At 40.3% G+C, this 25176-nt stretch overlaps 2 protein-coding genes and 1 long non-coding RNA gene across 4 annotated transcripts; 2 read left to right on the top strand and 1 right to left on the bottom strand.

Moving 5' to 3' along the window:
• The first annotated feature begins 1547 nt into the window (after positions 1-1547).
• On the top strand, positions 1548-7259 carry LOC106917697 (NLR family CARD domain-containing protein 3-like). The gene is made up of 7 exons (XM_014986857.2): positions 1548-1896; positions 2786-2869; positions 3246-3296; positions 3779-5585; positions 5768-5854; positions 6654-6821; positions 6920-7259. Exons 1-7 carry the CDS (start codon positions 1569-1571, stop codon positions 7227-7229), a joined length of 2835 nt encoding a protein of 944 aa, XP_014842343.2. The 5' UTR covers positions 1548-1568; the 3' UTR covers positions 7230-7259.
• Positions 7260-11789: 4530 nt separating this feature from the next.
• On the top strand, positions 11790-23624 carry LOC148154984 (myelin-associated glycoprotein-like). The gene is made up of 7 exons (XM_088014047.1): positions 11790-11838; positions 13957-14280; positions 14407-14718; positions 21734-22036; positions 22550-22628; positions 22754-22811; positions 22897-23624. Exons 1-7 carry the CDS (start codon positions 11793-11795, stop codon positions 22954-22956), a joined length of 1182 nt encoding a protein of 393 aa, XP_087870173.1. The 5' UTR covers positions 11790-11792; the 3' UTR covers positions 22957-23624.
• LOC148154985 (uncharacterized) lies at positions 15685-16177 on the bottom strand. 2 transcript variants are annotated; one of them, XR_015765652.1, is made up of 3 exons: positions 16125-16177; positions 15850-16053; positions 15685-15782 (listed from the first exon to the last, which is right to left on the bottom strand). It is a non-coding gene; the product is annotated as an uncharacterized LOC148154985 (long non-coding RNA). The 2 variants fall into 2 exon arrangements; XR_015765653.1 differs by having other exon boundaries at positions 15850-16081; positions 16125-16174.
• Positions 23625-25176: the final 1552 nt, after the last annotated feature.

Genomic DNA, 25176 nt, shown 5'->3' with positions numbered 1-25176 from the left:
AAAAAGCTTGTGTCTCCATGCATGGCTGCAGCACTTTTCTTCCATCAGACTTGGGAAGGGGATGAAAGGGGCAAAGAAGAGGAAGTTGGCCTGTTTCATTGTGTCACCATTGCCTACCAAGCTACCAATGCAAATGCTATTAATAACTGGTTTGTTTGAAATCTGTCTGAATCTTTCAAAACATGGTTAATATGATTTTCTTTGTCTTGCTAACCAGAAAATAGTTAATTTTAAACTGTACAGCAACTTAGATTTTATTTAAAAAAAATATATCCTATACAAAAAAAGTGGAAATTATTTGCTTCGGAAAGAAAGACATCAGCAAGACAACACATGACAAGGAGTGAGTCACTCTCATGCTGCTAGCCATTTCCCCAAAGGCTCCAAATGTGCCAAGTTCTTTCCTCTTGTTTTTACATGTCACAATTGTAAATGTGAACATGTTTTATTGGAATTTAATTTAACAAATCAACACAAAGTACTGCAAGAGTGTGAATTTTTTATGCATGCAAATCTAAAAAGTTTGAAGGGCATTTGTATTCAGTCTCCTTTGTGGTGAGCAATATACAGGACCATTCCGGTATTTTTTCAACCATTTCTTTTTTTATGTTACTATTCCATGGAGGTCAATTTTGTGGTGTGCATAACAAGAATAGTTGTCTTGCCAACAGATTGTGTTTGTTGAGCTAAGGATTTCCATCTGTTTAGCTGGATGGCCATTAGGAGGTTTGCATTTAATTAAACTTTGCTCTGTGGGGAGTTTAAATCTTCCATGCCACACTTTTCAGATTTTTATTTGTAAAAATCTGAAATATCAATAGCAATTTTATATGCTATTGCGTTGGTCTATTACAAAAATTATGATATAAAGCTTTGTTTTTCATTGTGTGAAAAGGCTCAAGGAATACATATACTTTTGAAAGGCATTGTAATAAACCTCCAATGTTGATGATAAAAGGTTGTAGAAAACTCTCCACAACAATAGGACTATAAAACAATATAAAAAATGATTAATAGTTAACCTGTCTGACAATAAATGTTTTGCCATCTGGCAACATACAGAGATGCAAGTAGGTCACTGCTGAAAGGAAAGCACAGCAGAAAAAGACATTATTATTATTTGAGTATTTTAACAGGAAACCTGTCCTCTAAGACTGTTCAAGAAACATTCTGAATGTTTAGTGTGTCTCATGTTTTGAGGGTGAAAATGAGAGCATTGTTCCACATACTTAAACTAAAAGAAACTGACAAAGTCAGGTGCAAAACCCTGAACATTGAACTTTTGGAGAGTTGCCGCCTTCAACTACTACTTAAGACAAAGGCTAACTGCTGTTGCTGCGACACTCAGCAGAAAAAGGGGAGTGTTGCAGGAGGAGCAACACTCACCTGACTGAGGAGATAATAACAACCGAGGCACCACAGGAAGATCTATTTTTCACTTTATGGTAAGGTTTTAGGAGAATCATTTAAAAGTAAAAGTCTGACTATTTCAGCTTTGTAAGAGAACTTTAATGTGTAAGTTTTAATCTGAATTGAATCTCAACATTTTGGCAGTATTCTCTGAAAACATGACCTCGGCTCGGGAGCTGCTTCGATCTCAGAGGGAACTGTTGCTGAACTGGACTTGCGACCATCCAGCTCCCCTGTTGCGTTGGCTCTATGACGATGAGGTGCTCTCTCCCAGCTCCTACCCATCTTTACTAGAAAAATCACCTTCTGATGCTGTGGCTCAGGCTCTGGAGACAGCATGTGCCTCAGAGGAGAGCAGTCAACGGTTCCTGCAGGTGCTGAGAGAAGTGCAAGATTATTACTGCAAGGATCTGCACATTTGGGTTGATAGACACTGTAGACCTTTTGCAAACAAACAACCACCGTCTGAAGTGGTAGAAGCTGAAGGTGAGGGTGGTTTGGAATGCTACTCATAACTGTGTTGTGTTTTCAAACTACATCAATGCAGAGAGTAGAGGTGAATGATGATTGCAAATTGTTGTGGTCATATTTGCGCAGGTAGATTATGCTGTTTACTGGTCAGCGACATCAAAATTGGCAGAACTTTGATGCTCTGCAAAGACTTTGATGACTTTCACAATCACACAAAGACAACGCATAGGAAACATCACAGTAAACTATACCTCTAACTCTTGTGTTATTAAAGGCACAGGGTTAAACTAATTTAAATCTTTTTTGAGAAACAGGAGTTCTTTCAGTCCATTTGTAAAAATCTGGCTTTGTTTTAACTTGTGGGTAAGTCACTGCTCATTTGTAGGTTCAATCCATTGCTCATCTGAACAACACAGATAATCATTTTATTGCTCCTTACTAACCTACTTCTATACGTGAGCTTTGAGCTCTTGTTGAACTGAATATCCTAGCCTTTTCTGTTATTGCTTCCATACTTAAAAAAAAAATCTATTTTTACTAATTTTACTTGGTTGTGTCCTCTTGTTTCATTCTAACCTTAATTTAGCTGTTTACTATACTGATAATATGACTTGTGCACTTTCGTAATTTGATGATTTTAAATGTGGTATGCTAATAAACTTTGAGGTTGATTCTGTGTGAAACATTTCAACACTGCAGCACTATGTTAACTTTTCATCCAGAGCCAACAGTGACTCACTTCACTTTTTTTGACGTACCAATATCGATGAAATTAATTTGGAACTACAGATATTGTGGATTTTCAGGTGAAGCAAGCAGGGAAATGTGAAACTATTCAGGCCTAAATGTCAACAGTCAACTCATTCTATATGTCATATGTCTAATTACATTGATTCTGTGACAGATAAGCGCCAGAAACCAAAAGGACCCATTGCTAAACTATTCAAAAGGAAGAACAAAGGATTCTCCATAACACCGGAGGTTAGAGGTATGAATAACATTCTATTTAACAAGAACTAAAGTACTACCAAAATACTTTTTTGGCATGTATGGCAGGGTATGAGAAAATACCAGTATAAAATAATTTCTTATTTAGGCAAGTAACTATTGTAGTAGATGACATTGAGTCACCACCATAAAACCTCATAAAATTAGAATAAACTCTGGTCACACTGGCATTTAGCAACAAAGACTACTTGCTCCCTTTGATGTCATTGCTGAATATTGGTGTTAATACTATTATAATTCAGGAATCGTACAACAAAGCAATTAAGCGGTTTTGAAACTTACTTTTTAAACCATTGGTATGTTGACACCAATGTTGTATTGATACGACAACTATATTTATATATATCATCATTTAGGTAAGAAAGATCTAAAACCAACAAGGAGCCAAAGGGTGGCCAACCTCAAAGGTAAGTACAAAACAATACAAAAAGATTTTTCATATAAAAATAAAATGCAGAGTTTATCCAGTGCTACATGCACCAGCTTCAGCACAAAACAGCCAGAGTTTTCTGTGCTGGAGGCACATTTGAGAAGACTAACAACCAACAAAAGTGAATTAAAACATCAGTTTGCAAAGATAGTTTGACAAATGCTGTAATTTATGTTGATAAACGATCTCCTTAAACTACAGTTTTCTACAACGTTTTAGAGATTAATTTAGGGCTGATCAGAACTAGTCGCAGAGACTTTTTAGGTGATATATGGACATGGCTTCAAGGTACATCAATGGCTGTGGAAAAAATATTTTAAAGATAATTAGCATCTTTAAAAGAAGCGTTGGTCTAACATTGAAAATACAATGACGAAAAACCATATTGAAAAGAAAGATCAGAGAAATGTAATTTATCAACAAAATTTCAGAAAATTAACATATTATGTTCTATTCCAGCTCAAATTTCTATCCACAAAACAACCTTACTGACGCGCATGGAGGAGCTGAAATGTTACTCAGAGGGCAGTGGAGAAACTTCAAACTCAACTTTTCACATTGAGATTCGCTACACTGACCTCTTCGTCACAGAGGACAACGACTTCACTGACAGCAGTCAACATGAGTACTTTGACTTAGCAAGCAGACGAGCCCGTATCTATGTCCACCAATCATGCCAGCGCATTAGGCCAAGCCAATTACTGAGTCCTCAAGAGACAACAGGACAGCCACCTAAAAGGGTTAAAGTGAAGGGTATTGCTGGTATTGGAAAGAGTGTAGCGGTCCAGAGGCTCGTCTATGAATGGGCGATCGGAAAGAGCATGCGTGAATTCACCTGCATCTTTGATTTATCTTTCAGAGAGCTCAATCTAATTGAAGCTCCTATTAGTTTGTTGGAGCTACTTGGAGAGAGGTTCCGGCACTTAAAGGATGCTCTTCCTGATCTGTTCGCTGCACCAGGATCTCTGCTCTTCATCCTCGATGGCTTAGATGAGTTTAGATTCTCTTTAGACTGGAAAAGTCGGGATAAAAACATTGGTTTGAAGTCAAAGTTGCCAGTGTCTGAGCTGATAGTTGCTTTGATTAAAGGAAATCTTCTCCCAGAGGCATCCATCATTCTCACAACAAGGCCATCTACAGAAGCTCCAAAGCGTTTCTTTCAGAGATGCTGTGTGGTGCTGGGCTTTGAGGAAAACCAGGTCAAAGAGTATACCACCAAGTTCTACAAGGACAGGAAAGTCGCAGAAAAAGTCTACGATTACATCTCGAACAATGATAGCATTTTTGTGTTGTCCTTTATCCCACTTTATTGTTACATCATCTGTACTGCTATGCTGGAGTTCTTCTTGGGATCTCAGGATGTTGGTGACTTTAAATCTCTGGAGTTAAGCCCGCCCAGAACAGTGAGTGAGGTTTACTTCTGCTATCTGTTAACAACAGTAAAACACCATGGACTGAGGGCAAGTGGAGAAAGATCAACTTCAAGATCGGAAGTTCTCTCCCAAGCAAAGCAACAGCTGACAAACCTGGGAAAACTGGCCTACGAAAATCTCTTGCAGAGGAAGATCATGTTCAGCAGAAAAGACCTGGAGAATTATAGTGTAACACCAGCTAATATCCAAAGCACCTTTCTTTGTCAAATCCTTCATCCTGTTAAAGAAGAGGCAGTAGAGATGTTTTCCTTCTTCCACTTGACTGTTCAGGAACATTTGGCAGCTCTCTACTGTGCCCTCAACCTCTTCAGTCAGGAGGATATAACTCAAGCTTTAAACCTCTGGTGCTTTGGGTTACATCCACCATCTGCCTCTTCTACACTGCTAAAACAAATAGATCTCAACATGGACATGCTGGATAGTCTCCAAATGTTCACAAGATTCTTTATGGGTCTTCTCCGAACGAGGTTAGAAAAACAGCTAGATGGCCTTGTTGACCCGTCCCAGCAGGAGGAGAATGGAATCCCCAATGGTTTGGGTTTATGGTTCCAAGACCAATTTAAAAACAGGGAGATGAAAAACGAAACTGCATTGAATCTTTTGCATTGTTTGATGGAGTTTCACACGAACGAGACCACCACCATCGCAGCACCAGAGATTAAGAAGCTTAACTTGTTTAAAATGAAGTTGAATATTGTGGACTGTGCAGCAATGCACTATGTGCTGAAGGTTTCTCCACACACGCTTCAGGAACTCAACCTGGGTTACTCAAACATTGGAAACAGAGGACTCAACCGACTGAGGCCAATCCTCCATCGCTGTGAATCTCTCTAGTGAGTCCTGCAATTTATATTCACATGTCAACATTTGAATAATACAAACTAACTGTCTGTGTTAGCTGTCTGATCTGAACTTATCCAGTGATCTCTTTCAAATACATCCTGGCATGTAACAAGTCTGATCCCCAGCAAATAACAAAAAGCAAGTGCACAGATGTTTTTCTCCTCTGTTTCAGTTTGAGATACAACTGTCTGGATTGGCAAGCAGCGATATTAGAATCTGCAGTTCTGAAATCAAACGAATGCCAAGTCAGGAAACTCTTGTGAGTCTTCTCAGAATCTTAAATGCAACTGAAATAATTAATTTTAAGAAGTTTTGAATTTTCAAATAAACTACGGGACCTTAACTCCTTATTATAAAGCACATTCAGTGCTTTGAAAAATTATTTGCTGATGACAGATCACTTCCTTTTCTGCTTTTTGCCACACTTATGTGTTTCACATCATCAAATAGATTTTATAATAGAAAAATATTAGTACAGATGAGTAAATAGAAAATGCAGTTTTCATTCAGTGAAGTTGATGAGTTCATTAAGAGAGAAAAAAAAGCTAACCAGCGTAATCCTGCTTGAAAAAGTAATCTTGTAAAAGATTGTTTATCCCTTGGCAGCAACAGCTAACATCAAGTGTTTGAGGTAACTGGCAGGACCCACACTGGAGGATTTTTTAACATGACTGGCTAATTTACGGCCACACAACAGCATCTCAACCAGATTTAGACTCAGACTCTGAACCTTACAGACGTAGTCTCAATAACCCTCATGACTTGAGCTTCAAATCATGAAGTCTTACCCAAATAATGTTGTACATAATTTTCTGGTGGAGAACAGAATTTATAGTTCCATCAATTAAAGCATTTGAAGATCTTAAGTTTCTAAGTTTGATGAAAAGCAAATACTTTTTCACAGCACAGGATGTGTTTTATCTGAAGGGGTTAAGATTATTTCTGTTTCTGCAGCCTTTGAAAAATCTAAGGAAGAAAAAGAAACCTTTACATGTCAGAAATAAGCAAATACAATCTACTAACGTATTTAATAAATTTTTGTCAAACCACTCTTATAGTATGTGTGGAAACAACCTGGGTCCAGAAGGGGTTAATGAGCTGTGGACCGCCCTGGAGAACAACACCACTGTTGAAGAGCTCTATCTGGACATCACTGGTATCACAGAGAAAGGGACGGAAAACATTGTTAACTGTCTCAGCAAAAACACTTCCCTTAAGATTCTGACGTAAGACAGACACATTTAACCTGTTTCTATGTGGTGTCCACAACTGCCATCTAGTGGAGGATGAGTATACAACCACTGTTTTATTCCCTTTTCTTTAGAATTGTTGGAAATGACATTGGAGAGGTGGGCAGAAAAAGGCTCAGAGAACTGCAGAAATTGAGACCAGATTTAAGGATTATTGCAAACTTCGTGGACGACCTGGGGTTGCTCCAGGCCTACCTGGGCTGGGTGGAGGAGATCCGTGCCGACAGGGACCAGATGGACTCGGTGAAGAACGTGGATGCTCTGCAGTCAGTGCTGCGAGGCCTGCAGAACAGTGGAGGGGAAATGGAGAAAGGAGAGAATGCAGATAAAGCTATGGAGCTCCAGATAAAGATTGAGGAGTTGCTAAAATCACATCTGATTTGAGGGAGGTGAACACAACTTTTGTTTCATATTCTGTTGGAATAATCAAAGACATTTTTAACTGACATAATGAGTTCAGTCTGTTAAAGCAGGCTTTGAACCTTCTCTGAATTTTATGTGGCATGTGTTATTCTGTTTTTTCAAAAGAAGCTCTAGAAATCACGGGTAAGTTCAGGTGGTTCTGTAAATGTAGATATAATCAAACATATTTTTCTTTAGCAGAATTTCTACCTTTTTTAGATCATGAACCACTATTATTGCAGACGTCAAACATAGAAAATTAAAATGTCCTAGTCCATAATTCACTGAAACAGAAAAATTATTGTGTGCTATATTGTGTGCTTTGTGCCTTAATGTTTGGCGCCTGAAAAAGAACTAAAAATAAATAAAGGAATACATGAATTGATATGTAAAATAATAATAAAAAATATTCAAAATGAAACTGAAATACTTTTATTTTAAAAAATGATACTATCCTTGGATTCTTAATAATAATAGTATGACAACAGGGGAGAAATGTATTTTCTGAACGACACAATGTGCGATAGCAGTCAAGCTGACGGGTCAGAAATAATCTGTAATAGAATTAGATATTTGTGTTTAAAAGTTTGGTAAAGTTGCAACATACAAGAGTTAAAGCCAAAATGTGTTGTGTTTAACAGTACAACAAAAGCATATGAAAAAAGCTGGAAATTAATTATTTTATAGCTGTGTCTCTTTTACACCAAAAAAGGGGCATAAAGATAGAGGATTTCAATATTTTGACAAGACTTTAGAATCTTAAGAGGGAATCTGTGTAACAGAAAAAGATAACATTTGTTATGAATCAGTTCCTCCCATAAAAATTAAGATATTTGAATTGGGCTCACAATGTTTCAAGATCTTAAAAAAGTTTTTATTCATGGTAAAATTAACAGATTACCTGTGGACAATGGTCACTGACTTCTTCTAAAAGTTATAATATATACTTTTAGTTTTGCCAGGTTGTTAAAACATGAAACCAAAAATATAAATACTGATGTAATATCATGGCCAGCTGGCAGGTAAAACAACCCCCAAAACGGTCAAATTACTTTAATTCTAGATTAAGCTGATTTTTAAAGCAATTCTTCAGCATTGAAACAATATTCTGAAATTATTCCCTTTGCTTTGGTGTTAGAAATATTTTTAGTATAAGGATCCCTCTGTTTCTTCAACAAAGTAAATAGGTAAATGTTAGAAATAGTTAATATTTTATCTTATGTTTACTGTTTTTGATGTGTGTAGTTGATTTAATCGTGCTGTATATCACCATTGTTCTGTGAGTAAATCAGTCCCTGCATTGCAGCTACAGGAGGAAACAAACAGGAGCTGCACTCTGCACTCACACTCTGCACTACTCAGCTCGGAGGTGCAACAAGGCTGTGACTCAAGATAAAACAACAGAAGAAACAGTAACGCTATGTAATTAACTCAAGGTAACCGAATAAGCTATGTAACTAGGGACCGCAATAAGGAAATAAAAAGAGAGGGTACCGCAGAACGTGCTTCAGAATGGTAGGAGATTGTAACTGAAGTACGTCTCTGTCCGTTCTCCTCGCAAGTAAATCTAAAACTCTCTCGTCTTTCTTCTTTTTGCATGATGTTTGAATGTTGTAGGTTGTTTGAACCTGTCAGTAAAATGAACTATATTAGTGTGGTAATATGAACATAAAAATATTTATTTATATTTTCACTTTTTTAGTTTTCATTATGTTGTCTTCACTTGTTAAAAGTGGCATATGTAGCCTCCAAACAGGCAATCAATCAATTTAAAGGACAGGTTGGAAAGAGTAATAGACCGAAAGTGCAATATTGTGAGATGCATGCTTGTAGAAGGACACGCAAGTTTTGACCCAACTTCTGTGAAAGCTGCAGTAGCCAGTCCTCTGTCTGCATTATTGCAACTCTAAAATTATTCTTGTAGTGAAGAAATAAACCAGAATTTTCTGCATCATGTCAATCAGTACTGAGAAAAAGAAGTGTTCTGAAATGGGTGTGAGATTTTTTTAGCTGAGATCATTGCCAAAGAAAAGATGTTACTCTCAATAATATTTCTGGCAACATGTTCACACTTTATGGCCAGCTTTTACAGCAAGTCAAAATCTTGTTCCTGTTCGAGCCCGTTTTACAGACTTTATAGCAGATATGGTGGCAAAGTTGGTAACATTGTTGCCTTACAGCAGTGGTTCCCAAACTTTTTCTGGGCCCCCCCTATGGATTACAAATGGCTGTCTAGTTGAGTCAAACTGGTGTCGAACTGGTGTTAGACATCCAGCCATGAGAGAATGAAACACATTTAAAGCTGGTATGATAACTAATGCTTTAACTAGAGAATGCGTTCACTCTGTTCCCAGCACCAGGAAGAAGAGGAAACTCTGTGATAACTTCCAAAAACTAAAACAAAACCATTTGCTTTTGACCTGCTGCCCGGGTTTAATCCTGATGAGAGCTTGATGGTGGTGAAGGAGCTGAGAATGTCAGGCTGCTGTTGGCAGTACACAAATACAGTAAGTTCTCCCTTAGGTGGATCGGAGAAAACACAAGAGCTTCAGGTAAACCTGGAACACAGGAAACAAGGCAACTAGAGACTGAAGATACAAGATCCCTAGAAATCTAGAGTAGACTAGAGCTACTATCATAGGCATAGCTTTTACTTGTATAGCGCTTTATCAACTGCAAAAGACCCAAAGTGCTTCACACTACACCCTTTCACACACTTATTCACATACTGACGGTGTCAAGCTACTGGGTAGCAGCACACAGACAGGAGCACTGGTGCTACCATGTACTGGTCCTTTGACCACCACTAGCAGGCAAGGTGGGTGAAGTGTCGTTCCCAAGGACACAACAACCAACCAAACTAATAGTCCCTGTGTGGATCAAAAGGTGGCTCCTGCCGTCAAAAAAGACCCCTTCCCTGGTGACTGTGAAGGACAATTCCCACACGGTTTATTTGTGTTTTAGTGCAAAGCCTCCATAGACTGAAATTAATTATTTATTTCAACCTTGTGTAATGTATGTTTTATTTTAAGATTTGAGTTGTTTGCTCCTTGCTGTAGAAACAACAAAAGGTTTTGTGATCATATTGGTTGGATGGATGACATCAGATATCTAAGTAAAGGTGGTGGCAGTAACTGTTTTTGTCATGTTGGTTTTACTTCCTCTTTAAAAGTCAGTGCCTCCGTATATTTGAGTTACTTATAGAGAATGACTCCTTCTCTGCAGACCTCATGAACAAGCACAGTAAGTCATTTTGACCTATGATAGGCATTTTGTTGACTGATTTTGGTTTGCTGTGATGGAAAAAAAGCACATTAAGAATAAATAGAACAAGGGAGAAAGTTTGATTCACAGTGGTGTAAAATATGTAACTTTTTAAAAAATTAATCTGTCTGAAATATGGTTCTAAATGAAACGCTATTAAAAAAGTTAAGTCCTCATTACATTAACTAATTGTAACAACTGAGTACAACTACTACATTGCCAGGCTTTGTAACTTATCAAATTAAATCGTGGCTGAAATAATTTTGGAAAACTAAACATGTACACTTGTGCTCTGTCTGCTCCTGCTGAATTTATAGTCAGTCACAAGCTGCAGCCACTACACAAGTTATTACTGGAGTTATTACTGCGTTAGTGATCTTCTACTCTCCCTTTGCAAGTTGCCCTAGCCCTCCTGGATGCCTCTCCCTAGGCTGTCTCTTGCAGCGCTGTACTGATCACCATCACCAGATTTGTGTGAGATGTTACTTTTCTGCAGTAGATTTTGGATCTTTATTTGTATGCTGAGATTGGAACAAGCCAGAAGCCATACCATTTTTTCGCAGCAATACTTTCTAAGGAGACATTTACATAGCCCTATATGACTTTGTTGTTCAAAGACTTCCCAGCTGTTCCTATGACGGAGCTGGTCAGAGGTGCCTGCAAGACATTTTAAAAGTCTTTGACATAGTTAGAGCCTCTTTCATGATGGGACTTCAGATCAAGAGCAAAGCTGCTCAGACTAGATGAAACGAGGTGGTGGCTAAACTTTATAGCCTTGTTATTTTACGATTTATTGAGGACAACATTTAATTAACTGCAGCTGTAATCTAAACATCCTTAAATGCATCCTCTGTTGAACGCTGATGGTGTAGTAGGCTATACCTATTTTGTTACATATGACTGCATTGTTTTCTATTTGACTGGACACTTTTTCTATATTCACACGTATAGTTGAATATACACTGTGTAGTTCACCAGTTTCAACAGGGATGAATGAATGAGGCCACTTTCTACCAAGTCTCTGAATATCTTATCCATTAAAATCTAAAGCTGCAGGTCATCCAATTTATAAGTGAGGGACATGGTATTGAGAATAATTTTGGTATTTTGGCCTTGCAAGCATGCTTACTGTGCATTCCTGCTGATTTTTCCAGGACTCAAATCTACTTTGTATATGCTCAAGATAAAGAATACATCAGTCATATTTTATACTAACCTATTGAAGAAAGTATGCAAAACAAACATGAACACTGTTTTATCTGCGATTTCTAGTCTAGAAAAATGGCTGGACATCTGATTTTTCTTCTCGTTGGCTGTCTCCTCCATGGTGAGTCATAACCAAAATTTGTTTGTGATTAGTATTATTTAATGCTACGAAGGCGTTCAAAAGCACAGACTGTATTTGTGAAGTAAAAAGAACTGCTAAATATTACGACTTGTTCCACTCTTAATGTGACATCTACAATGTCTAATATAGGTTAAAAAGACAAACTTATTGTTATGGTTTCTCTTATTGTGAGTTCTTTAAAAATGACACTTTCCTCTCTAACCAGTATGGTCTCAGTCCATCTCAACCAGATTTCAACCAGATTCATTTTTTATTTGCAAATCCGGCGCGGCTCAGCCCGGCTGTTCTCAGATGAGGGACATGGCATTGACAAGTTGCAGGTTCCAGACTGCACATCATTTGTTTCTGTTGCGCTGTCATTTCTGCATCATTCACTCAGCAAATAAATTAGCTTTTAGTCATGTATATCAGGCATACAACCAATATGATGCGTATATCATCTTGGTTGTAACAGAGGATACACCAGTAACATAGGAAGCTCTGCAAACAAAATTGAGTGGATGGTGATGATCTATTCCTGTGCCACAGTGACATTTTTACATACAAAAATGTAACACAGTGTTGTGTGCCTCATTAATTTGTTAGAATGATACTGCAGGTCAGCAGGGCTGTTGAAAGTCATTATGGTCCCCTAGACACAAACGCTTTGTGGTGGCGCACAGCTCAGCTGCTATGACCACTGCATGACAGTTAAAATATATTATAAAAATTTTTCACAAGTCTGATTTTTTTCGGTGTCTCCACCCTCCTGCACGCAAAAAGTGATGTGCTAGTCAGTGCATGACATAGGTGTGACTTCCTGAAGGACTGATGTGGGCATGTCCCCTCTAACTCTGGCCTGACAGGGTTTCAGGCCAGAGTTGTTTCAGGCTACCAATATTTCTTACATCTTTTTTCCCTTATGTGCCTGCATCTATTTGCAGACAGTAACTCGATAGCGGCCTAGCACTGTGTTCAAAGCATTAACAGCTAGCGGACGACTACTATTTAAAATTTCTTTGCAAAATGTCTACTCAGTGATCTAATGGATTGGACGTGACGTGACTTTCTGTGCGCAGCAGTGCGCCACAAGCGCTATTGCTTTGTATTGAGTCAGGAATATTGGTGGTCGGGGAAATGACACAATCAGGCAAAGAATCTGTAAAAGGGACGCAATGTCTTGCTATTGTTTGAAAATGCTAGAAACAAGGTCCAAGGGAATCACATTTCACAGATCAGTAAGACGTTATAAGGCCACGTTCTTTGAAAAAATTAATAAAGTCGGGAGTAGGTCAGCTGTAGCTTAACTTTGGCAACCTTAACATGTCCTAGTGCTGCACAGTTTGGAGTGTTCCTGTTCATTTAGCACAAAAATCTACTTTGTGACAGATTTTCAGTGGAGCAGGTGTTTAAGTTAGCTAATCAGCCACTGCAAGTATTCATGCGATTACTTCTTAATGATCGCAAAATAAACATCTAGCCTGAAAATAAAACCAAAAAAAAAACATAAAACTGTAACGGACTGAATCTTCTGTTTTTGTGTAGGATTTTTTTTGTTTTGTTTTTTGTATTTCTTTATGATTTTTATGTAATCTTTGTTCTTTCGACTCCTGGAGTGTGTGATGTTACAGAATGGGAAGGAAAAAGAATACAACTGGTTTTAAGTTGTTCTCCTCCTGGGTTTCTATGTCCCTGGACCAATTGCATCATTTGGCGCTATTTAAAGCAATCATCAAATAGAATGAAATATGTTATAAAGCATATGGCTCAAAGTTTGCTCAATTTTAAACCATGGCTCCTACAGCAGCAATTAGGTAAAATTAAATTATTGGCCATTATAAAAGAGAATTTTACTCAGTCCTCTCTATTGCATCTTGACAACCCAACTGCCTATAGCCCCAAAAAAGTCCCACTGAAAATCTTGAGGAGAGACAAAGCAACACTACCTCCCCTCCCCAGCTGTTCCTCACAATGCATCCCCACCAATTTGAAACACAAAGTTACACCCTTGATGAATGTCAATTATTTGTAGTTCAACCCGTTATAATTTTTACTTGAGGCAAGTATGCTTTGCAAAGAGGAAAGACTAATAGTTTTCTCCTTTTTTGTCTTTTTCAGGTATCAAGTGCAACAAGTTTGAGATTTCTTTGCCACATTATGTACAAGTTTTGAAAGGATCCTGCATGACTATTCCCTGCTCTTTTGACATCCAAAATGAATTTGAGGGCCTTTTGAATAGCACATGTAAAGCAAAGTGGGTCATTTACGGACAAGAAACACAACTAGTAAACAATGCAACAGAAAACCTACCAAAGAAAGACTGTACTACCACCCTCAACAATATGCAGCCTGATCATAGCAAAACCTATTACTTCAGACTGGAATGTCCCAGTCGGCTCATATGGACCTATGCAAATGATTCTGTCAAAATTAATGTCACAGGTATGTTTTGAAATGCAAAGATCTTATGGATCAAATATGTTTGACAAACCCATATTGTTGTCTAAATAATGAGGTATTAAATGTCATGCTCAACCACTAAACCAAAGCACTCAACCTTCCTCCCAGATAATCCCCCCTCCCCAACTCTGACTCCGTCCACTCTGGAGGTGAAAGAGGGAGCCTCTGTGAGTCTGACATGTTCTGCTCCAGTTCCTTGCCCGTCTCATCCTCCAGCTTTGACATGGTCTCCCAAACTGGGGGAGAGTCAGGTGAAACTGCGAGAGAATCAGGACAAAACTCAGTTTCAGACCTCCATTTTAACCTTCGTTGCCTCACATAGCCATGATAGTAAGAAAATCTCCTGCACAGCTGTCTACAATAAACAAGATGGAAGCCCCAGTGTATCTGTTACCGCAGATTTAACAGCAAGGATTTTGGGTAAGTCAATTTCCTTTCCCACATTGTAACATTTTACATACTGTTGAGGACAAAAATATTTGCCCCATGAATTTACTTCTTTATGTTTTATTGTAATCATTACTGATTTTATTAAAATCATTAATGTGCTTAACAGCAGTTAAACATTGAAAGAAAAAAAAAATTGTAGAAGGGCTATTCATTTTGGATCCAACAAGTTATCCAATTATCTCATAGACACACACACACACAAAAAAAACAATACAAACTGAGAAGAAACTTTAGCAACTGGAGATAATTTACATGTGCACAACAGAAACACAAATGATTAAACAGAATAAGAGTAGAAGTGTGCCATATAAAGTCATATCTACACAAATGATGTAGTCCATGTCTTGAAACTAATAACATCAGTATTACTAAACGTATGTCATGTTTTTACACTTTAGTTACATCACTGATTGTTTTACCTTCACTAAAACAACGCTTTCCAATTTTAACTCAAACCACCTTTGAAAATAGCCTAATGTAGGTGCTAATGTGAGCTAATTTGAAATATGTTGCTACTGTTCAAGCAAGCTACTCAAGCATGAGAGCAAAGCTTTCTCTACTGGTGACTTCAGTCTCTGAAAACATATCAAGAATGTCAAAACACAATTGTATTCTTGGATATTTATATAGATTATAGCTTTTTGTATCATTTCACATCAGCTACCACTGAAATAAGTGCTGGGCATCAGCACTGGAATCGTTTTTGTGTGTGTATGTGTGTGTGTGTGTGTGTGTGTGTGTGTGTGTGTTGTGTGTGTGTTTTAAATAAAACATCAAATAAAATGACAAAGTTTAGTCCATGCAAGATGCTGCTGATGTTGTCACTGGTTCAGAGGTCAAAACAAGCATTTCTACAGTAATAGAGCAAATCCGCCATTGTCATGTTGAGGTTAATTTGACGAACCCACATGCGCAGAACGCACTCAGGAGAACCGGTAAGGTTTAAGTCGATTTATTGAATACAGTGAGAACAGATATATTTGTATACACTAGATGGTCTGGAACTGGTGCTCGTCCTCGGTGGTTCAGGTTCTCTGGTGAAGATAACACAGGTAAGAGGCGTTCAGGGGTCGTGGGAATTTCAGTTCAGTAGAGACCTACTTGTTGAGGATTACGTCTGAGCTCGGGAAGGAGTACCGCAGGGATCCGAGACTGCAGGCTGGACAGAGGGCCGGAGCTTCTCGAGAGGGCGGACAGGTGAGTTGGAGGGAGACGTCAGAATAGGAGCCGGGAGGGAGCCGCTAGACCGGGGAGCTGCCGAGGTTCGCGGAGGTTCAATGAACTCAGGATTTCACGGAAGATGACCTAGGAGAGTCAGCACAGAAGGAGATCACTAGGAGAACAGGTTGGTCGGAGGTGAGCTATCTATGATTTACCATCACAGGCTAACACTCTGGCACCGGAGTGTCGGCGGCTCCGTCCTGATAAATCCCTCCAAATGATGGTAAGTGGCAGCAGGTGTGCAGCTCCAGGTTCACGCCCTCCAGAAGGTCCCAGGATGCCCCCTGGTGGAGAAACTAGAGACCCCCAACCAGCCTTCCCCAGATCCTAACAGTACCCCCCCCTCAATGACCGCCACCTGGCGGTCCCGCAGACCCCGAAGGGAGAGAGGAGCGGTAGTCCGCAATAAGAGACGGGTCAACAATATAAGAGGCGGGAACCCATTGACGGTGCTCAGGGCCGTAACCCTCCCAATCTACTAAGTATTGCCAACCCCTACCCCGCCTGCGGGAATCGACAATCTGGCGGACAGAGTAAACGGGGCCCCCTTCAAACTCTCGGGCGGGCGGAGGGGGTTCTGGTGGCGGGTGCAAGGAACTGGAAACAACGGGCTTGATTTGGGAAACGTGAAAGGTGGGATGAACTCTGAGTGAAGAGGGTAGCTGCAGACGGACCGCTGATGGACTGATAACTGATTCGACTTTGTACGGCCCAATAAAACGGGGGGACAGCTTCTTAGACATGGATTTTAGCGGTATATCCTTGGTTGAGAGCCAAACCTGTTGACCCGGAGTATAGACAGGTGCAGGTTTCCGTCTGCGGTCAGCAAATCGGCGGTTCTGTTCCAGGGTGCGATTAAGGGCGGACACTGCAGTCTTCCAGACAGCCCTGCAGCGGCGGATGTGGTGTTGCACCGAGGTGACAGCAATGACCTTCTCTTCTGAAGGAAACAACGGAGGTTGGTACCCTAATGAGATTTCAAAAGGGGAGAGACCAGTAGCGGAGGAGATGTGAGAATTGTGAGCATACTCGACCCACGAAAGGTACTTGTTCCAGTCGGTGGGGTTGGTCGATGTGAGGCATCTGAGCATGGCTTCCAGCTCCTGGTTCATGCGTTCAGTTTGGCCATTACTCTGTGGATGATAACCAGAGGACAAGGAAACTTTAGCCCCCAAGGCTGCACAAAAATGTTTCCATACCCGCGCTACGAACTGAGGTCCCCGGTCAGACAGTATCTCCTGCGGGATGCCATGTAGTCGAAAAACGTGCTTGACCAGGAGCTGAGCCGTCTGAAAGGCAGAAGGAAGTTTCTTTAAAGAGACCAGATGGCAAGCCTTGGAGAACCGGTCAATAACTGTGAGGATGGTGGTCATACCCCCCGAGACGGGTAGTCCTGTAACGAAATCCAGAGCAATGTGAGACCAGGGTCGTTTAGGGGTAGGAAGCGGCTGGAGCTGACCAGCCGGAAGTTGATGGGATGGTTTATTACGAGCACAGACGGGGCAGGCTAACACATACTCCTTAATGTCCTTGTAGCTCGACGGCCACCAGAATCGACGGGATATGAGCGAAATAGTTCTACTGACCCCTGGGTGGGCAGAGAACTTGGTGGAGTGCATCCAGTTGATGAGTCTGGGTCTGACAGAGGTGGGTACATAAACCTTGTTGGGCGGACCGGTACCAGGATCGGGTTCAGATAATTGGGCCTGTTTTATTAGATCTTCAACCTCCCAAGTGACTGAAGCGATGGAGCAATTGGGGGGCAGAATGGGGGCCGGAGACCTGTCAGAGTCATCAGGGGAGTACAACCGGGAAAGCGCATCTGGTTTAGTATTTCGGGAGCCTGGGCGATAAGAAATGGACAGGTTAAACCGGGAGAAAAATAACGACCATCGTGACTGTCGGGGGTTAAGACGCCTAGCAGTTTTCAAATAGGCAAGATTTTTGTGATCGGTCCAAACCAGTACAGGGTGCGTTGTGCCCTCCAGCCAATGTCTCCACTCTTCAAGAGCCAGTTTGATGGCGAGCAGCTCACGGTCTCCCACATCATAGTTTCTTTCAGCTGGAGACAATCTGCGGGAGTAAAAGGCACAGGGATGAGTCTTATGGTCAGAGTCCGAAAACTGTGAAAGGACGGCTCCTACACCAGAATCTGAGGCGTCCACCTCGAGAACAAACTGTTTGGTGGGGTCAGGTTGGACGAGTATGGGAGCATTAGCAAATAACGATTTCAGCTTCGAAAAGGCGGCGTCTGCTTCGGGAGTCCAGGAGAAGGTGGTCTTGAGTGAAGTTAGAGCAGTTAGTGGCAGGGCGGTTTGACTGTAATTTCTGATAAACCGCCTATAGAAATTTGCAAACCCGAGGAACCTTTGGAGCTGTTTCCTGGTTTCAGGAACAGGCCACTCCAGAACTGCTCTGATCTTGTCCTCAGATGGTCTGACCTGTCCGCCCTCTAAGACATAACCAAGAAATGTAACAGATGGTTGATGAAACTCACATTTCTCAGCTTTGACGAACAGCCGGTTCTCCAGTAACCGCTGGAGAACAAGGCGGACATGTTTCTGGTGTTCTGGAAGACTTTTAGAATAAATTAGAATGTCATCAAGGTAGACAAAAACGAAAATGTTCAGAAAATCCCTCAGGACATCGTTTATTAGGGCTTGAAAACAGGCTGGGGCATTTGATAAACCAAATGGCATGACCAAATACTCGAAATGGCCTAATGGGGTTTTAAATGCAGTTTTCCACTCATCCCCATCCCGTATGCGTAGGAGGTGATAAGCATTTCTTAAATCCAGCTTAGTAAAGATGGTGGCTCCTTGAACAGGCTCAAACGCAGATGAAAGGAGGGGTAATGGATATTTATTTTTAACTGTGATTTGATTGAGACCTCGGTAATCAATACATGGTCTGAGAGAACCATCTTTCTTTTCAACAAAGAAAAACCCCGCCCCTAACGGAGAAGACGAGGAGCGGATTATCCCAGCATCAAGGGAGTCCTTAATGTATTTTTCCATGGTCTCTCTCTCCGTCCTAGAAATATTGAACAAACGACTGCTAGGTAGGGGAGCTCCGGGTAACAGGTCTATTGCACAATCGTACGGCCGGTGCGGAGGAAGTGACAGTGCTTTTACCTTACTGAATACTGCAGCTAAATCGTGATACTCCACCGGAATAGCTGAAAGATCGGGTGGGTCTGCCTCCTGCTGGCCCACCGGTGACGGACCTGGCGGCAAGGCTGAGCGGAGACAGGACGAGTGACAGCTAATGGACCAGGAAATTATGTGTCGTTCAGACCAGTCGATGTGGGGATTATGACACGCCAACCAGTCGAAACCCAGGATGATTGCGGAACTGGCAGCGGGAAAAATAAAGAATGAAATCTTTTCATGGTGATTACCTGAGATCAGGAGATTCAGCGGAACAGTTTGGTGGGTTATCTGATGGAGTGCTCTGCCGTCCAGAGCCGAAACCTTCAGGGGGACCTTTAAAGGCACAGTTTCGATAGACAGTTGTTGTGCGAGGCAGGAATCCATTAAATTACGCTCACAGCCGGAATCAACCAAAGCCGAAAACGTTATGGACTGATCGTGAACGGAAAGAGTGACAGGTAAAAGCAAACGAGGAGATTCTTCTTTAATTTGATGGTCCGCCAGTCTCCTCGCATCTACCAGCGGACCCTGGCTTTTGCCTTCGTTGGACAGGAAGCGATGAAATGGCCCGCTACGCCGCAATACAGACAGAGTTTGGCATTCATACGTCTCTGCCTTTCTTCGAGGGAGAGGCGAGTGTGCCCTATCTGCATAGGCTCTGGTTCTGCCGTTGGTGGAGGAACAGCAGCAGGACGGTAAGGTGACACGCCCTCCACAGCCACTCTCACAGGGGGACTCCTTTTATCTTTTGCCCGAGCGCGGGTTCTGTTATCCAAACGGATAGCCAAACTAATCAACTCCTCCAGGGTCTTGGGCTCGTCTAAAGTAGCTAGTAAATCCTTTAAATCATCATGGAGGGCGTTGTAAAAAGCACTTTTGAGTGCAGGTGGGTTCCACCCCGACGCCGCCGCTTTAATGCGGAAGTCAATGGCTAACTCAGCCACAGTCCGCTGACCCTGTTTAATTTCTAGCAAATCCCGGGAATTTAACGTTTTGTCCAAATCTTGGTTAAATGCTTGCTTAAACTCCTTCAGGAACTCCTCAAAGGTGCAATCATAAGTAGTGGATGAAGAAAATCTTGATTCTGCCCAATCTAACGCCTGACCTGATAGGTGGGAGATTATGAATGAGATCTTGGCTCCATCATGAGAGAAACAGTGCGGGGAGTGATTAAATAATATGGTGCACTGGAAAAGAAATCCCCGGAACTTACTCACGTCACCTGAGAACCTTTCTGGGTTTGGTGGTCGACACTCAGAAGACGTGGAATGAACTACGCCTGTTGCGGTACTGGGACTGGGTGCGGGAGCCGGTTGAGGAGCTGGAGCCTGCTGACGGGAGGACTGTAAGAAGCCCGCGATTTCGTCGAGACGGTTGTTAGCCTCTATCTGACGTTTATTTAGCTCTCGTAAGGCAACATCGTGGCTTTGAATGAGGGAATGTTGTTCCTGTATGCTTCTTCGGAGCGCGTCTGCTGGGGTTTGTTGTTGGCCAGAGTGTTCTGTCATGTTGAGGTTAATTTGACGAACCCACATGCGCAGAACGCACTCAGGAGAACCGGTAAGGTTTAAGTCGATTTATTGAATACAGTGAGAACAGATATATTTGTATACACTAGATGGTCTGGAACTGGTGCTCGTCCTCGGTGGTTCAGGTTCTCTGGTGAAGATAACACAGGTAAGAGGCGTTCAGGGGTCGTGGGAATTTCAGTTCAGTAGAGACCTACTTGTTGAGGATTACGTCTGAGCTCGGGAAGGAGTACCGCAGGGATCCGAGACTGCAGGCTGGACAGAGGGCCGGAGCTTCTCGAGAGGGCGGACAGGTGAGTTGGAGGGAGACGTCAGAATAGGAGCCGGGAGGGAGCCGCTAGACCGGGGAGCTGCCGAGGTTCGCGGAGGTTCAATGAACTCAGGATTTCACGGAAGATGACCTAGGAGAGTCAGCACAGAAGGAGATCACTAGGAGAACAGGTTGGTCGGAGGTGAGCTATCTATGATTTACCATCACAGGCTAACACTCTGGCACCGGAGTGTCGGCGGCTCCGTCCTGATAAACCCCTCCAAATGATGGTAAGTGGCAGCAGGTGTGCAGCTCCAGGTTCACGCCCTCCAGAAGGTCCCAGGATGCCCCCTGGTGGAGAAACTAGAGACCCCCAACCAGCCTTCCCCAGATCCTAACAGCCATACCTCTATGTTAGTGGCTCTTGAAGCATTTACTCAAGACACTCTCAGCACTTTGTGAAACTACCATAACCCATAAAAAAAGATTTCGTTTCACATTCTCCTCAAGGTTTCAGTCATCCTGTCATCTGTGCACATTTTTCTATCACATTTATGTGTCCAGTTTGAGTTTTTTAAGAGCTGTAAGACTGTTTTTTTTATATATATTATGGTGTGTTTGATTAATGTAACATGAGTTTCACCTTCCAAATTAAATTAATAAAATAAAAGATTTCTTCAATGGTACTATAATTTATTGAGATCCCCAGTATTAATCAAATATTCTGTGTGATTATTTTCACACGTTTTTATGCATCCTATAACCCTTTTTGCAGGAGTTTTGCTGTTTTTATTTACCTTATTTTCAAGTTAGCTTTGTCTCCTGGTTTACAGTTCCTCCAGTGATCCTGGACTCATCTATTTGCACCAGAACTGCAAATCAAGTCAGATGTTCCTGTGAAACTGTTGGAAGCAGTCTCATGTTGCAGTGGGTTGTGGATGGACAGCAGGTTATCCAATCTAACAAGATTTCTATCTCCACTGACACTCTGAATAGTACACATCTGAAGAGTGTCATCACTGTCAATGGAGCACAGGACAGAAATCTGTCATCGTTGCTCTGCTTTAGCTTCAACTCTGTGAGATCAGCCAGGAAACAGTTTTGTGCTGACTGCTGCACAATTGAAAACATAGCAGGTAATCACAGGGTGTCTATGATGTCTGTACAGTGTGTTTGTTAAAATAAATGCAGGTATAGAGTACCTCTGAGTATTTACCTAACAGTTTTTTGCAACACAACCGTGAGAAAAGGTTCTAATTTTCAAATTAAATGTGATAAAACGTATAATTTATTCAGCATCAATTTACTGAATTTGAAGACTGGTGGCAGATTTAGATTGTAATACTGGATATGCTCAATGAAACTAAACTTAGTCCCATATTTAAAATTAGTATCAGGCAGCTGGTGTAGAATCTCATGATATGATTTACTTTTACAGCTTATAACCAACATTGCTTCTGTCTATACGTGTCCATGATCTTTAGTGTAAAAACTACCCTTGATAAACATTTTTTCAGTGTTTTGCAGTTTCATCATTCCCTATTACTTCTTTGACAAAGGTGTGAAAATATATTTCTCTGTATAAAGTGTATTTAATAAGCTCTGTCAGAGTTATATCTTGATCTTTATTTTTCAAATTTGTATTTCAGATAAAAAGCTGATGTTTGTGTTCATTGCTACTACTGTCGTCTTACTAACTCTAGTCTGTGTCTTGCTGTTTGCTATCCGGTAAGTGAGCAGTTCAGAGGAAGCCTGTTCAGTTTCCCCTTTCTGTTTTACGTCTTTTTTATGATTATATATAGGTGTGCAGCAAAACATTAAAATTGACAACATTTTTCAATGTCTTATTCCAGGTATCTGAAGATTCAGCAAAACAATCTAAAGGAGAGTGTTGCAAAGGACAAGAAAAAGGTATATTAGCAAATGATCATGCTTTTTGTAAAATTTGTAGTTTTTTAAATAATTTGTTTTGTTCATATTTCTTCTTTAACTTTAGATACCACACACTGAAGATCCCATTTATGTCAACACAAGGAAGCTGAGGCAGGAAAAATGAGATAGATGATAATAACCTGCTTTTTAATTGCTGTGGAAAAAAATTCAGCTCTGATGTTTTCCTGCCTTTAATCAAACAAAGTCAAAATTAGGAAGAGCACTTGTAAACACACCCACATAACAACAACAACTTAAAAGTTTGTAATAGGACGAGTTTTTAAAATGATTTCTTTGACTTTAGCCCTGTCTGTCTGTTGTAATTGGAGTATTAACTGGTCATATCTAAAGATGTTCAAGATGCTGCATGCTAATTTAAGTATTTTTTATTTTATTTTACTGGGTTTGCTTTTATTGGCTGTGACAAAATATGCTACATTGTAAATGAATTTATACTTATAGAAATTTGATCATCAAATAGCTGCCTCATGATTTAAATTATTTTGCCATATATTATAAAGACATTTTTTTTAATCCTCTCTACAATTTTGTGATATTTGTAATCCATGGGTTTTTAAGGTACACAGCTCAAAGTAAATAACATTGCATTACTGTTTTACATATCTGATTTGTGTAATGGACTTCCAAACTAAAACAGTTTGTTAAAAGGGGACTATTATGCGTTTTCTAGGCATATTAGTCCAGCAGTCAAGTAACTGTTACTTTCAGATGTAAAAATGCTGCAAATATATATAAAATACAACTTAAAATAAATTTGACTTTGCAATCTGATGCCTTGAATTTGGGCTCTGTCTCTTTAAGAAGCTTCTACTCTTTTCACCACTACATCTTCAGCACATCATCACTACGACGCTACTCCGTTGTGGCATTTACAACCTTTCTTAGGAGCTTTGCACTGAGAAGTAGTTCATATGATTAGTGATGTGTTGCTCGACACCTCCTGCTCAACACAGATTGGAGCCAAATGAAGCGGTAGCATCGTTATGCAGTGTTTGGAACGCTGCGTCAACACACCAAAAGTTATGTGACCACTCCTAAAAGAAGCCTCGATTTTTTCCGGTGTCTCAGACTGCTTGTGACAAGCAGCTCGTCATATGCTGATTTGCAGGAATCCTGAATGGGCGGGTCTTGTAGTCTCATTTTAGGCTTTAAAATGAAACTGAATTTGCTCCCAAACTGTGAATTTTTGGAAAGACGGACATGTATTTGCATATGTTAGAAATTGCGAGATATAGTTAGAGTCTGAACTTTAGTTGTGTGTAAGGATTTGAGTCCGTGAGAATCTGAGTTTAGACACTTTAGACAGGTTGAGTGGTTGTGTGTGATTTTGAGTGCATTAAAAAACTTTTGTGAGAGTTTGAGTTTCATCTGTGCCCTGCCAGCGGGTCTTCTCTAAAGCTGGAGGGTTAGTGAGCCAGAAGAGGAGCAGAAAATGAAAACAGTGGAAATGATGGTTTTCTTGAATAAAAAATCTTTGAATGTTACTCAAAGCCTCTTCTCATATGAATCACTATAATGACATCAACACAAAAAGTTATAAGTTCTCAGATAGTAATAAAATGAAAATGATAATTCATAGAATAATAATTATTTACAGTCCAAAAGGATAAGGTGTCACTATTGTTAAAAAAGGTCATGCTTATTGTAACATCCTCATTCCAACTTTATATAAACTATTAAAACACAGGTTGCTTTGGAGAACATGAGCTTTAATGAAAATAGTATGCATGAAACATATTTGAAAGAAGTTATCAATTTTATTCACATCAACTGCAATGCAATAGAACAACCACTAGATGTCACTATTTCAGAATGTATAGAGCGTGAATGAGTGAATGCCTGAATGAAGTGTGAAGTTCTTTGGAGTCCTCTGGACTTCAAGTACAAGCCATTTACCATTTAGTAGCCACCATCTCTGTAAACAATTTGTTTATCATCAGACACCTTCAAAGACACACAGATTACCACTTACCCTCCAGACGTAGCTGAATCCTGATCCTGAAAAGTGAACTCCCTTCCACACTCATGTTTTTATGTTTCATTGTTTTGACATCTGTGAGTAAACCTTAAAACCTGTATTGTCTTCTTTATAGTATTCCTCATTTTAAATAAATGGACAATAAATTGTTAAAGAATATGTTAATTTTGCAAACTCACAAATTATTAGAACTACTCAATATTTACAATGATGGCTTGTAAAACAAATCTTATGAATATTTTATACTTTTTGTTGATCAGGGTTAAAATCTGCTCTTGGTATTTAACACAGCATACAATGAAAAGCTTTTTTATTTAATCTTTATTCTAGGTGCTATGCCACAAT

This window comes from Poecilia mexicana, unplaced genomic scaffold (assembly GCF_051168715.1).
Source record: "Poecilia mexicana isolate PSO_F unplaced genomic scaffold, ASM5116871v1 scaffold_16, whole genome shotgun sequence".
NCBI lineage: Eukaryota > Metazoa > Chordata > Actinopteri > Cyprinodontiformes > Poeciliidae > Poecilia > Poecilia mexicana.
The sequence above is the reverse complement of the archived record's forward strand: the minus strand, read 5'-3'. Positions and strand labels throughout refer to the sequence as shown.